Source organism: Plecotus auritus (assembly GCF_963455305.1).
Source record: "Plecotus auritus genome assembly, chromosome: 6".
Classification (NCBI taxonomy): Eukaryota; Metazoa; Chordata; class Mammalia; order Chiroptera; family Vespertilionidae; genus Plecotus; species Plecotus auritus.
The window spans coordinates 1,382,973-1,396,549 of record NC_137773.1 but is presented as its reverse complement, the minus strand read 5'-3'; the positions used below and the strand labels follow the sequence as shown (position 1 = coordinate 1,396,549).

The 13,577-nt window shown below is 65.7% G+C and overlaps 1 protein-coding gene across 1 annotated transcript in view; it reads left to right on the top strand.

The window, feature by feature from the left end:
• Positions 1-721: 721 nt before the first annotated feature.
• The window catches only part of CARD11 (caspase recruitment domain family member 11), a 32,730-nt gene continuing 19,874 nt past the window's right edge, over positions 722-13,577 (top strand). Inside the window, exons 1-8 of the mRNA XM_080674314.1 lie at positions 722-935; positions 3,008-3,145; positions 4,083-4,408; positions 7,368-7,547; positions 8,991-9,143; positions 9,472-9,597; positions 10,635-10,832; positions 12,780-12,956. Coding sequence (XP_080530440.1) covers positions 737-935; positions 3,008-3,145; positions 4,083-4,408; positions 7,368-7,547; positions 8,991-9,143; positions 9,472-9,597; positions 10,635-10,832; positions 12,780-12,956 — 1,497 coding nt within the window. The 5' untranslated portion in view covers positions 722-736. The remainder of the gene's footprint in view (positions 936-3,007; positions 3,146-4,082; positions 4,409-7,367; positions 7,548-8,990; positions 9,144-9,471; positions 9,598-10,634; positions 10,833-12,779; positions 12,957-13,577) is intronic.

Below are 13,577 nucleotides of genomic sequence, written 5' to 3'. Positions count from 1 at the left end.
AGGGACACACACGGGGGTGGGCGAAGGCAGCGCTACGGTGTGAGTACGTGAAACACAGTCCTTAAAGCTACTGTCAGAACCCGAACCTGTGTCTTCTTCCATACAGACAACTGTACGCCTGCTCTCGCTCACCCCTGTATGTCTGTACCCACGTCCCCTCCTTCCTTTTCATCTGCTCGTTATTTTAGAGAGGGAGGAGGGGGCGGGGAGGGAAACACCGATTTGCCGTTCCACTTACGTATGCCCTCATTGCTTGATTCTTATATGTGCCTTGACCAGGGATCGAAGCCGAATTGGCGGACCGGGACGACGCTCTAACGAACTGAGCTACCTGGCCAGGCCTCTCCCTCCCTTCCTGAAATGTTAAAATGCCGTCATGCTTTCTCTGCCTGACTTTTTCACTCATTCATTCATTCATTCATTTTAAAGAATCGCTTATTGATTTGGGAGCGAGAGGAAGGGAAGAGAGAGAAACATCAATGTGGGAGTGTAACATCCATCGGCTGCCTCCCACGTGCGCCCCCGCCCCCCGGGGATGGAGCCCGAAACCCAGACACGTGCCCCGACCGGGAACCGAACCAGCAACCTTCTCGGTGCCGGGGATGACGCCCGCCCAGGCCCTGCTTGACCTTTATTAGCCCAACATCGTCCAGAGGTCACCCCGGAGGACCGCGCGCCGCGGTCCGTGAGCTCTCGGGTGACCCGTTGCCTCTGTGTGCCAGGGGCCGGCGCCGAGATGGACGACTACATGGAGACGCTGAAGGACGAGGAGGACGCGCTGTGGGAGAACGTGGAGTGCAACCGGCACATGCTGAGCCGCTACATCAACCCGGCCAAGCTCACGCCCTACCTGCGCCAGTGCAAGGTCATCGACGAGCAGGACGAGGACGAGGTGCTCAACGCACCCATGCTGCCCTCCAAGATCAACCGCGCCGGTGAGCCCAGCCACGCCCGGGGCGGGCGGGGTGCCCCTGGCGGCGGCCCCAGGAAACCCCTCCAGTTAGTGTGCCAGCGTGAGTTTCTCCGGGTCGGGAATTATTCAGCTGGGCCCGCGGCCCTCTGCCCAGCCCGGGCCCTGCCCCCAAGCGGTAGAACTAAGAGGGTCCCAGACTCGGAGAAGGGGAAATAGTGTTATTTCCTACCCCGGCCTGAGGCGGAGCACCCCTCCGATGACGGACGTAGGCAGGCGACACATCAAGTGATTAGCAATCCCTGTGACGTGGTCACCCATCACAATGACCGATGTCTCCGTATCGCATCGCCGCGGTTACAGATCTCCCCGCACGCCATTCACACGCATCGCTCCCTCGAAATTAGAGTAGCTGTGACTGTCCTTTGTGTGCACAACACTCATCACCCATCACGGCACGCTCTCCCGACGGACATCCCCCATCACAGGGCTCTCCTACCCAGCGCGGCTGTCACTTCCAGCCCTGCCCCCGCACTGCTCCGGCAGCCCACACGCCAGCAGCCCACACGCCGGCAGCCACACCAGCAGCCCCCACACCAGCAGCCCCCACACCAGCAGCCCACACACCAGCAGCCCACACGTCGGCACCCATACCAGCAGCCACACCAGCAGCCCCCACACCAGCAGCCACACCAGCAGCCCACACACCAGCAGCCCACACACCAGCAGCCCACACGCCGGCAGCCCCCACACCAGCAGCCCACACACCAGCAGCCCACACGTCGGCAGCCACACCAGCAGCCACACCAGCAGCCCCCACGCCAGCAGCCACACCAGCAGCCCCCACACCAGCAGCCACACCAGCAGCCCACACACCAGCAGCCCCCACACCAGCAGCCACACCAGCAGCCCACACGCCGGCAGCCCCCACACCAGCAGCCCACACGCTGGCAGCCCACACGCCGGCAGCCACACCAGCAGCCCCCACGCCAGCAGCCACACCAGCAGCCCCCACACCAGCAGCCACACCAGCAGCCCCCACACGCCGGCAGCCCACACACCAGCAGCCCCCACACCAGCAGCCACACCAGCAGCCCCCACACGCCGGCAGCCCACACACCAGCAGCCCCCACACCAGCAGCCACACCAGCAGCCCCCACACGCCGGCAGCCCCCACACCAGCAGCCCCCACACCAGCAGCCCCCACACCGGCAGCCCCCACGCCGGCAGCCCCCACGCCGGCAGCCCACACGCCGGCAGCCCACACACCGGAAGCCCCCACGCCGGCAGCCACACCAGCAGCCCCCACACCAGCAGCCCCCACACCAGCAGCCCCCACACCAGCAGCCCACACGCCGGCAGCCCCCACACCAGCAGCCCCCACACCAGCAGCCCACACGCCGGCAGCCCCCACACCAGCAGCCCCCACGCCGGCAGCCCACACGCCGGCAGCCCACACAAGATGAAACGCACGAGTCCTGCCTGTCCTGGGGACACGGTCAGCTCGAGGGCCTCCAGGGAAGAAACGTCTGGAAGTAAAATGTTTAGGGGAGGCCAAGGCATGTAAACATTAAGGGGAACCAGTGGGGCAGAGACCTGCTGGCACATCCCCCTTGGGTCAGAGATGTTTCCAGGCGCTGTGGCCACCCCAGGGAGAGCGGCCTGCTCCCGGGGACTCCTAGCTCCCCGCACAGATATTTGTCTTTTGCTCCGAAGCCCAGAGAACACACTCCACTCTGCAGCGGCCACTGCACGTCCACCTCCTCCGATCAGAGGAGCCGAGGCCAGCGTGGCTCATCGAAACCCGGTCGCCCGGGGAGCTCTGTGAAGCTGGGGGCTCCCTGAGGCCGTGGTGCGCCCGGGTCCCCCCACCCCCTGGGGTCCCAGAGGAAGGGAGCTGACAGCCACCGCCTCCCCGCTGAGGGCCTGGCGTGTGATCCCAGCCCCGGGGTCCGGGAGGCACTCGGGAGTGACAGCTGTGGCGACGCCGTCTTCTCCGAGTTCACGGAGGGACAGGAGTCCGGGAGGAGACGAGACATGGGGACTGGGGTCCGGTCACCTGTGCCTTCACGCCGAGTGACGTGGCTGTGTCCCTAGGCCGGCTGCTGGACATCCTGCACACCAAGGGCCAGCGGGGCTACGTGGTGTTCCTGGAGAGCCTGGAGTTCTACTACCCGGAGCTGTACAAGCTGGTGACGGGCAAGGAGCCCACGCGCAGGTTCTCCACCATCGTGGGTGAGCGGCTCCGTCCGGAGAGCCTGTGGGCTGCGGTGGGAGGTGTGTGTGTCCCCTGGCGGGACAGCCCCAGGGCGGTGACCCGGTGACGCTAGGACAGCACACGCGGGCTGGCGGCCACTGATTTCTGCCCGATGATGAAAGCGGCAAAGGGGAGCTAGAGCCGAGAGAGGGGGTGTTCCTGGCACATCCCCAGTGTACGGCGGCGGGGAGACAGCTGCTCGCCCCCTGGGGTCCGGTTCTCGCCTACTCGCCTCCAGCATCCCTGAGCCAGACCCCCCCGCACGTCCTGTCTTCCGTCCCGTCCTACACACTCCGGGCCGTCCTCCTCCCCAGCCCTGCATCCCATCAGCTCTCGCTTCCACCCCTGCCTGCCTCGCGCCTTCTCCACCTCGCAGACCTCCCTGCGTAAAACCTCCCGCTGCTCCATCCGAAGACCCGTCCTTCCTGCGGCCCCCAGGGCGCCGGGGCCCAGCCCCTGCGGGCACTCCAGCCTCCCCGGCTCTGCCTCTCCCCGGCTCCCTTGGTCTTCCTCCGGCTCCTGAAATGTCCACGTCCTTCTGCGCCATGTCCCACCTTATGGAGCGTTTTTCTTCCACACTCAACTCTCAGCTCCGCCTCCCCCCGCTGGACCGGCCCCTCTCACACTCCACTGCCTGGGCCTTCTCTCCCTGACATCTGTCTGCAGTTACATTTCTGCGTCACTCGCTTTCCTGTTGTCTGTCTCCCTGCCAGACCCGAGCTCAGCCAGGATGAGCTGCTTTGCTCCCCTTGAGTCTGGGGCCCGTGGGGGTGAGAGCTCAGCAGGGCGGGTGGGTGATGGGGAGCAGCCGTCCTGACCCCCGCCCCCCGCAGTGGAGGAGGGCCCGTGGGGGTGAGAGCTCGGGAGGGCGGGTGGGTAATGGGGAGCGGACGTCCTGACCCCCACCCCCCGCAGTGGAGGAGGGCCACGAGGGCCTCACGCACTTCCTCATGAACGAGGTCATCAAGCTGCAGCAGCAGATGAAGGCCAAGGACCTGCAGCGCTGCGAGCTCCTGGCCAAGGCGCGGCAGCTGGAGGACGAGAAGAAGCAGCTGACGCTGACGCGCGTGGAGCTGCTCACCTTCCAGGAGCGCTACTACAAGATGAAGGAGGAGCGCGACGGCTACAACGACGAGCTGGTCAAGGTCAAGGACGACAACTACAACCTGGCCATGCGCTACGCGCAGCTCAGCGAGGAGAAGAACATGGCGGTGATGCGCAGCCGGGACCTGCAGCTCGAGGTGAGCACTGCGTGCAGGCGGGAGCGGGGGCGCAGAGCCTCGCCCTTGGCCGGGGGCGGGGCCGGAGGCCTCCATCCACCCCGCGCATGCGCACCGCCCTCGCAGCCTAGCGCCTAGGGCCCAAACCCCACCGTGCGCATGCGCACACCGAACCAGGGGGCTTCCCCCACCGTGCGCATGTGCAGATGGGCGCTGATCGGCCCACCGCAGCTTAGGTCCCGCTCGGCTGCCCAGGTCCAACACGTGCACGCGGACCTAGTGGGGCTTCCCTCCTTTTGGGGCCAGGAGCTCCAGGCGCATGTGCAGACGGCGCACACAGACCGTGCACCCGGCCAGGGGGTGGGGAGATGGAAGGGGCCACGCCCAGAGGATGGCCCCCGGGAGTCAGCGAGGAGAAGGCACCGCGTGCTGCGGGAGGCACAGGGCCTGGGCGCAGGCCTCCGCCCATCCCGGCAGAAAGGTCAGCGGGCAGGCCCAGAGCCAGGACACCTCTCCGCCAACTAGCCACCAGCACGTAATTGAGGTCATTAAAGACTTCAGCGCCGAAGTGGAGGCAGGGAAGGGCGTTTGCTTAACTCCTTCGTTCCTTTCAAGTACTGAGCTCCGCCCCCGCGCCAGGCTCTGTCCCAGGGATGCGTAAGGCAAGCCCCGGCCGCTGGCCCGGCGCCACCCTCTCACCGGAGAGCAAACATAAACGCCGGGAGTGCCGAGCGCGGTTTAGAAGAGGAACGCAGAGAGCAGGAGGCTGGCGGGTGGGGTGCTGTTTTATGTAGGACTAGAGGCCTGGTGCACGAAAATTCGTGAACTGGGACGGGAGTGGGGGAGGTCCCTCAGCCTGGCCTGCCCCCTCTCACAGTCCGGGAACCCTCAGGGGATGTCCTACTGACAGCTTGCTCCCTGTAGGGAGCGGGCCTAAGCCACAGTCTGGCCTCCCTCTGTGGAAGGCGACCGGGCGATCAGGGGAAGGCGCTGCCCCCATCACCCTGCTGCTGCTGCTGCCACAGCTGCCAGTCCTCCTCGGCCCTCGCAGCCGCTGCAGCTTTGTGCAGAAGACGTCCGGTCTATCCGGTCTAATTAGCATATTATCCTCTTATTGGTATAGGTGGTCGGGAAGGCCCGTGAGAAGGGGACGGGGGCAGAGCCCCGAGGACAGGGAGGGCCAGCCATGCAGGTCTCAGGGTGGAGCTCGGAGCGATCAAGGCCCCAAGCAGGGGGCGTGCTTGATGGTGTTTCTGGAGCCAAAGGGGCAAGGGGCTCGGGAAAGGAGGGGGGAGGTGGCCATCCTCCCGATCAAGGGGACGCGGTGAGACCTTGGCCGTCATTGCCGTTGTGATGGGACGCCGCTGAAGGATTGAGAGCTGGGGAGTGACAGCTGATTTATTTCTAGATGGATCACTCTGGCTTCGGGGTGGAAATAGACTCTCGGAATATTTATTAGGCACCTGCCACGTGTAAGGCAGTGTGCTGAGCACTGTGGGGGACGCGGGGATAAATAACCTGATTTCTGGTCAGGTCACATACCATTTAGCTGAAGCGGACAGATCAGTAAACAACCCACTAGAATCGGGGCGGATGGAATCAGGGGTGTAACGGGCAGTAGGGGGTGTGTGTGTGAAGAGCAGGAGCCTTTAAATATCACAGATGGGAATTCAGATCTGGCTTCTGCATCCCAGTGAGTTGACCCTCGGTCTCAGTTCCCTCGTTTGTCGGTGGCAGTCACGGCAATAACGCCCACGCCCTCAGAGGTGAGGCGCTGTTCCATGAGCCCCTGGGGAAGTGGCTGGCCCGGGTGCGCCCCTCCGTGCGGGCATGCCGGGCCCACTCAGGTGCGACTGGGGATCGGCCCGGCACAGGGCACTCGGGTTGACCTCCCAGGAGGCTGACGAGGACTTTGCCCACGGTCTCTAAGGAGGGGTGACTCCTGAGCCGCGTTGCCCAGCACGCGGGGCCGTTAACCTAGGGTGGGGCTCCCACGGGTCTATCCCGGAACTCTCCCTCGTGGTGTCCGTCCCCGAAGATGTAGTCATAGTGAGGCGGCATGTCTAGAACTGAAAGGCCCATCTGGCCCGCGAGTCCCTCGGCACGTCTCAGCCCCAGGCTGCTCCCCTGCGGCCTCTCTCCTTTCCCCCGGCTGGGGGCAGGGTGCAGAGCTGGCCTTCCCTAGCTAGAGCCGCGGCCCTCCACCTGCCAGATATCTTGACACCCGCCTCCCCGTGAGCCTGGAACTGACGAAGGACACCCACCCCTGTGGTGCCTCGCCTCCTTGCCGCCTTGAACACAAGCCCCTGTGTTGGGTGTTCTGCCGAGGCCAGGGTCCGGGGCAGCGGACTCGCTTAGGCACCAGGTGTGAGAGTCTTCTGGCCCCCAATCCTGACACTCACCCTGAGGGTGACGCCCAGCCCGTCTCCAGCTGTCTCGGTTCCAGATGTTGGCACTGCCTCTGGCAGGCCCGGTAGACCCGTGAGCCTGGGGCCTTTCCGAGGGAACGCTGTCCTTTCAAATGAAGCCTGCTGTGAGCCCACGAGGACAGAGCCTAGGGGAGCAGGGCCGCTCGGGGTGGAGTCAGGGTGGACCCAGAGCCCCGAGCCCCCATGTCGTCCCTCCCATCCAGAGCCCTAGGCTCACGGGGAGCTCCGAGGACCGCTGTGAAAGGGCATCGACATGGCTCACGCCTCAGGGACACCGGATGGGTATCTTTTATCCTCATCTGTCACCCGTTGCCGGTTACCCCGGAATTGTCTAAGGGACATAGAGAGCCTTTGAATTGTTCTAAACGGCGAATCGGGAGCTCCCTCGGCCGGGAGGGGCGGCTGGTTTTACTGGAAAAGGCTCTGTGGGCCCTTTGCCACTGGAAGGATGGAGGGGCGCGGCCCAGGTGGGGCCGCATTCAGGGGGCCTGGGGAGCGATGCCTCCTCGGGGCCCTTGCCAACCCCACCCCCTCGGCGCCCGGCTGCGCAGATCGACCAGCTGAAGCACCGGCTGAACAAGATGGAGGAGGAGTGCAAGCTGGAGAGGAACCAGTCCCTGAAGCTGAAGAACGACATCGAGAGCCGGCCCAAGAGGGAGCAGGTGCTGGAGCTGGAGCGGGAGAACGAGATGCTGAAGACTAAGATCCAGGAGCTGCAGTCCATCATCCAGGTGTGTGTGTGTGGAGCAGGGGGGCAGAGAGGGGGGAAGGGGAGGCAGGGAGGGGGCAGCTGAGGGCAGGGAGGGGGCAGTGTGCCACGCCAGCACGGCCAAGGGTGAGCCTGAGGAGGGGCGGTGAAGGATTGAAGAAAAGACAGACAAGAGAATACAGCTGGGGCTCGGTGCATCTCCTGAGCCTGGATGAGGATACCAAAGACCCAGCCTGCAGGCCGATGCTCTGTTTTATAGTCTGATTACAACCAGGGTGGACTAACATGTGTGCACATGTTCTTGTTTTGGCAACATTTGCTGCACCTCCCACAGCCCATTAGCTACTTAGGAAGGGATGAGGGAGGGCTACCAGGTCAGGCTTGTTTATGCTCTGCCCTTCCGGCTGGGACTGGTTGGTGGCCCTGCCACAGGTCAGCCCGAGGCTGGACCCTAGAGCCGCTCCCTACAGGGCAGGTGACTGCAGGACCACCGGCAACCCACATCACCGGGGGCGCCTCAGTTTCCTCCTCGGAAGACTGGGGGTGACCACACCACCCCTTCTCAGACACGTGACAGTACGTGACCTGGTACTTGTGAAAAGCTTCTTTAACTGACCCACTCAACGATCAGTGCCCTGAGCGCAGGGAGGCGAGTGTGACAGGGAGGCCTGCTTGTCCTGAAAGACAGAGAAATGCACCGTGGCTGGCGGCTCAGTGGTTAGAGCGCCGGCCAGTACCAAAGGGTCCTGGGTTCGATCCCCAGCCCCTATCAGGGTATGTGAGGGAGGCAACCAATCGATGTGTCTCTCCCCCTCCCCTTTCCACTCTCTAAAAAACATCAATGGAAAAAATGTCCTCAGGTGAGGGTGAACCAAAAAAATCCCAAGAACCTCCACGGTCAGCCGTGCGTTTATTAACACTCCGAGTGCCTCCTGCCTCTGTCAGCACGGAGCGTGTGGGACGGAGGGCCTCTCCGCGGAGTGACGGCCCAGCACACACCTAAGGGAGAGAAGAGGCCGCCTGTCTCCCCTGCCTCTCCCTGCCTCCCCTGCCTCCCCAGACTCCCCTGCCTTCCCTGCCTCCCCCCGCCCACCCCCCCACCCCCACCCCCACCCCCCCCCCCCGCACTGGCTGCCTGGTGCCTGTGCTCTGACGATGAAGCTGATTGGCGCCTATTTGGTGGGCCTGCCCGGTCTTCGTTGTCACCTGTGAAGTGTTCGGGGAGCAGCTTCTGGGGCTCCGATAAGAGCTGGGGCTGAACAGCAGCCTCGGGGTGCTGGCGGCAGCAGGGCTTATGCTTCTTGCCCGGTGGTAACATTCTCACCTAACAAGCCGCTAAGGACCTCCAGAGGCAGCGGATCGCGTCTCTGCTCCGGCTCTGCCCCACGGCTCAGCGTGGCCTGCGGGTGTCTGCGGGTGTCTCCGCAGGCTCTGTGGCCCTCACCCACCCTCTCTCCCACCCCAGGCCGGGCAGCGCAGCCTGCCCGACTCGGACAAGGCCATCCTGGACATCCTGGAGCATGACCGCAAGGAGGCGCTGGAGGACCGGCAGGAGCTGGTCAACAAGATCTACAACCTGCAGGAGGAGACGCGCCAGGCCGAGGGGCTGCGGGACAAGGTGGGCGGGGCGCCGCGGCACCCTGCCTCCGGCCCCCCTCTCCCTGACCCGGGGTACACGCCCCACGTCCACACCAGCACCCCTGCAGCTGTTTGTCACTGTCCGTGGGGTCCCGTCTCCCTTCCCGGCGGCAGGCCTCGGGCGGCACGCACCGGGTCTGCCCGTCCCCCACTCCGTCCCCTGGCACACAGTGGGTCTGAGCCAATCCCAGCTCACTGACTGACCCACTGCCGCAGTCCCCGCCGGTCAGATGGCTGCCACTGGGGGCGGCGGCCTGGCCTGCGGGTGACTTGGCGGCACGCTGACCGCCGCCTGCCGTGCCCCGCAGTACCTGGAGGAGAAGGAAGACCTGGAGCTGAAGTGCTCGACGCTGGGGAAGGACTGCGAGATGTACAAGCACCGCATGAGCACCGTGATGCTGCAGCTGGAGGAGGTGGAGCGCGAGCGGGACCAGGTGCGCCACGCCGCCCACGGGGGCACAGGGCCGGGGGGACAGAGCCGGGGGAATGGCCGGGGGGACAGGGTGGGGGGCACAGGGCCGGGGGGACGGGGCCGGGGGACAGGGCCGGGGGGACAGGGCCGGGGGGACAGAGCCGGGGGGACAGGGCCGGGGGACAGGGCCGGGGGGACAGGGCTGAGGGCACAGGGCCGGGGGGACAGGGCCGGGGGGGCACAGGGCCGTGGAGGGGACTGAGGAGACTCAGGGGAGCACCGAGGGCCAGGGCACCCCGGTGGCGGCCGAGAAGGGCCCACAGAGCCTTTTCCAGTAAAACCAGCCGCCTCCTCCCGGCTGAGGGAGCTCCCGATTCTCCGTTTAGGACAATCCAAAGGCTCTCTGCGTCCCTTAGAAAATCCCGGGGAACCGTGGGGTGACACGGGTGACAGATGAGGATAAAAGATACCCAACCGGTGTCCCCGAGGCGTGAGCCGTGTCGATGCCCTTTCACAGCGGTCCTCAGAGCTCCCCGTGAGCCCAGTGCTCTGGACGGGAGGGGAGACACGGCCGAGGACTCGGGGCTCTGGGCCCAGGCCCCGCCCCATCCCCCACCAGGCTCAGAGCCCCCACCCCATCCCCCCGCCAGGGGCCCAGCCGGGCCGGGCTCTCCCACTTCCGTTTCAAAGGTGAATTCCAACCGGAGCTTTCAGAACGCACAGGCGGTGACCACGTGGGCCCGGCTGGACTCACGTGGCCCTTCAGTGCTGGTCTCCGGGGTAGGCGGGTCGGGGCCCGTCACTCAGGCAGCACGCGGGCACCCTGGCAGGCTCGGTGCCCTCTCTGTACAGCGGGAATAACAAGAGCCCCCGGGCCAGGGCGTGGGCTCCCGAGAGGCGCCCTGAGCCCCGAGCCCCACGTGCGGCTGGGAAAGGCAGCGCCTGACCCCTGACCGGCCGGGAGCGGGGGCCGCGGAGGGAGCGGGAGCCGGGCTGCCGCTGGGCTGGGCGGCGTGTCGGGGAGACGGGGTGGAGACCGGGGGCCTGTCCCTCCCGCAGGCCTTCCACTCGCGGGACGAGGCGCAGACGCAGTACTCGCAGTGCCTGATCGAGAAGGACAAGTACCGGAAGCAGATCCGCGAGCTGGAGGAGAAGAACGACGAGATGCGCATCGAGATGGTGCGGCGGGAAGCGTGCATCGTCAACCTGGAGAGCAAGCTCCGACGCCTGTCCCGGGACAGCGGCAGCCTGGACCAGGTGGGCCTGCGGGGCGGGGCCCGCACCGGGCGGAGGGGCACCCAGCCCTGCCACCCTGCCACCCCCTTGGGGAGCACCCACGCCCTGGAACCTCCCGTGTGCTGGGCAGTGATGAGCGGATACTGCTGGTACTGAAGGTAGACGGTGCGGGCGAAACCCCGGCTTGGCGCTTGCCGGCTGGGCATCTCAGACGAGCCCCTCACCAGGTCGCTGCAGCTCCCTCTCGGTGCCACACTGGAGTGCCCGCCGCCATCGATGGTCACCGGGGTTAAGCTCCCTGCTCCCCTTAAAGTCCCTGGTGGGCAGGGCAAGGTGGGGAGGGAGCGCTGCCACCCGAGCGGGTGATGTTATTAAAGCAGCCTGGGTCTCAGGCCTGTGGGTGGGTCTCGGGGCCTGTGGGTGGGTCTCAGGCCTGTGGGTGGGTCCAGGGGCCTGTGGGTGGGTCTCGGGGCCTGTGGGTGGGTCTCGGGGCCTGTGGGTGGGTCTCGGGGCCTGTGGGTGGGTCTCGGGCCTGTGGGTGGGTCCAGGGGCCTGTGGGTGGGTCCAGGGGCCTGTGGGTGGGTCTCGGGGCCTGTGGGTGGGTCTCGGGCCTGTGGGTGGGTGCAGGTGTGTGGGTGCAGGTGTGTGGGTGCAGGTACGGTGCAGAGCGCCTTCTGTGCGTGATCTCGCTTAACATGCAGGACTGCCCACCTGGAAGGCCCACCACTGCCCCCCTGTACCGAGGAGGGACCCAGACAAGCCCCGAGCAGCTTGCCTGAGGCCCCACCAGCCGGGCCTGGGAGAGTGGGACGCCACCCTCAGAGGATGCCTGGCTGGGGGCAGACCCGAGCCTGGCGTTTGCGCAGGTTGTCAGTTACAGGCGAAGGGCGCGTGGAGCGGGAGCAGGCAGCGGGCCTCGGTCTGGCCACCGGGCGCCTGTGTGCGGTGCCCCCCGCTCTGGAGCCTCTCGGGCTCACGCAGACGCTCGGGAAGGGCCTCTGTCTGTCCGACACCTGGCGCCGGGCACAGAGGGCTCAGGGACAGCTGCCAACTGTACGGATGAGACGGGCCACGGGACAGACGGGCCAGGCCAGGGGGCGGGGTGGCACCCTGGCACGCTGTCGGCGGCCACGATGGCCGACTGGGAGGTGGGGACGGGCAGGGCCACAGTGGGAGGAGCCGCAAGGGGAGGGGGCGGCGTGTGGTGGAAGGACGGCGTTGTCCCTTATGGAGGGGGGTGAGGCGGCTTTGGCTCTGCAGCCTGTAGGGCAGCCGGCGGGTGTGGCATGGCTTTGGGGGTGAGCAGAAGTGACCTGATGCCCTCGTCCCTCAGCTCGATGGGAACAGAGGACAGGCCCTGGCACCGTTTCTGTCCTTAACCCGTCATTCGGCAATGTGTTTCGTTCTTTTTCTGTTTGTTTTTCCCCCAAATACATTCATAGATTTCACGGAGGAAGGGGGAGAGAGAAAGAGAGAGAAACATCCATGATGAGAGAGAATCCTTGATCGGCTGCCTCCTGCACGCCCCACATGGGGATCGAGCCCGCAAACCGGGCATGTGCCCTGCCTAGGAATCGAACCGTGACCTCCTGGTTCATGGGTCAGCGCTCAACCACTGAGCTTCCCGGCCGGGCCTGGCTATGTTTTCTGTATTCATAGCTCAGGCCGGGGGCTGGAAATTGGGGAGAGGATGATGCACCTCGGCTCAAAGGGGCCAGGACCAGCTTGGGGGGTCCCGTCTCTGCTCCAGGCCCTGGCTGGCGGGAGGCGGGATGGAGACGGGTGAGGAGAGAGGCCGTGGGTCTGGAAGATGGCCCGGCCTCCAGGTGGATGGGGATCGGGGGCAGGAGAGAAGCTCAGGCGTCCTGAGCTCGGGCCCCGGGGGAGTGGCGGCGCCGTCGGCAGAGCGGCCTCGTGGCCTGGCAGCTGCTGTGCACGCCCCGCCCAGCCCGGCTCCTCCGTCTGCAGAGTCTGCCCCGGAACCTGCCCGTGACCATCATCTCCCAGAGCTTCGGGGACGCCGGCCCCAGGACCAACGGCCAGGAAGCCGACGACTCCTCCACCTCCGAGGACTCGCCCGAGGACAGCAGATACTTCCTGCCCTGCCACCCGCCCAAGCGCAGGGTGAACCTGAAGGGCATCCAGGTGCTTGCACGCGGGCGGCGGGCGCGGGGCCGCGCGGTGGGGCGGGCTGGAGCCCTGAGGGCCGGCGAGGACGCGGCTGCGCTTCTGCTGCGGGTCTCAGGCCCCAGACGGGCCGACCCGTCACGGCCGTACGGACAGGCCCTGTGCGCTGTGTGTTTTGACCAGTCCCCGCGTTTCTTCTAAATGTAGTCGGAGAGGCCCGGCCGGCGCGTCTCAGGGGGGTGAGCGTCGACCTGTGAACCAGGAGGTCACAGTTCAATTCCTGATCAGGGCACATGCCCAGTGTGGGGCGTGCAGGAGGCAACTGATCAATGATTCTCTCTCATCCTTGACGTTTCTCTCTCTCCCTCTCCCTTCCTCTTTCTGAAGTCAATAAAGACTTATTAAATAAGTAAACGTAGTAGGAGGGAGGGAGGGAAAGAGAGAGAGGGGTAGAAGCATTATTTCCAGATTCAGCAGGCAGGTGGGAGTAAAGCCGCGCCCCCCTGGGTGGGGTGTGATGGGCACACCCAGGGTGGGGCTCCCCGTCCTCCACCTGCCTTGCTCCGTGTCTAGTCGAGCGTGTCCATGGCGCACGCTGGCTCCGGGTGAGAAAGGAGCATGGAAGGGAGGGAGACGATC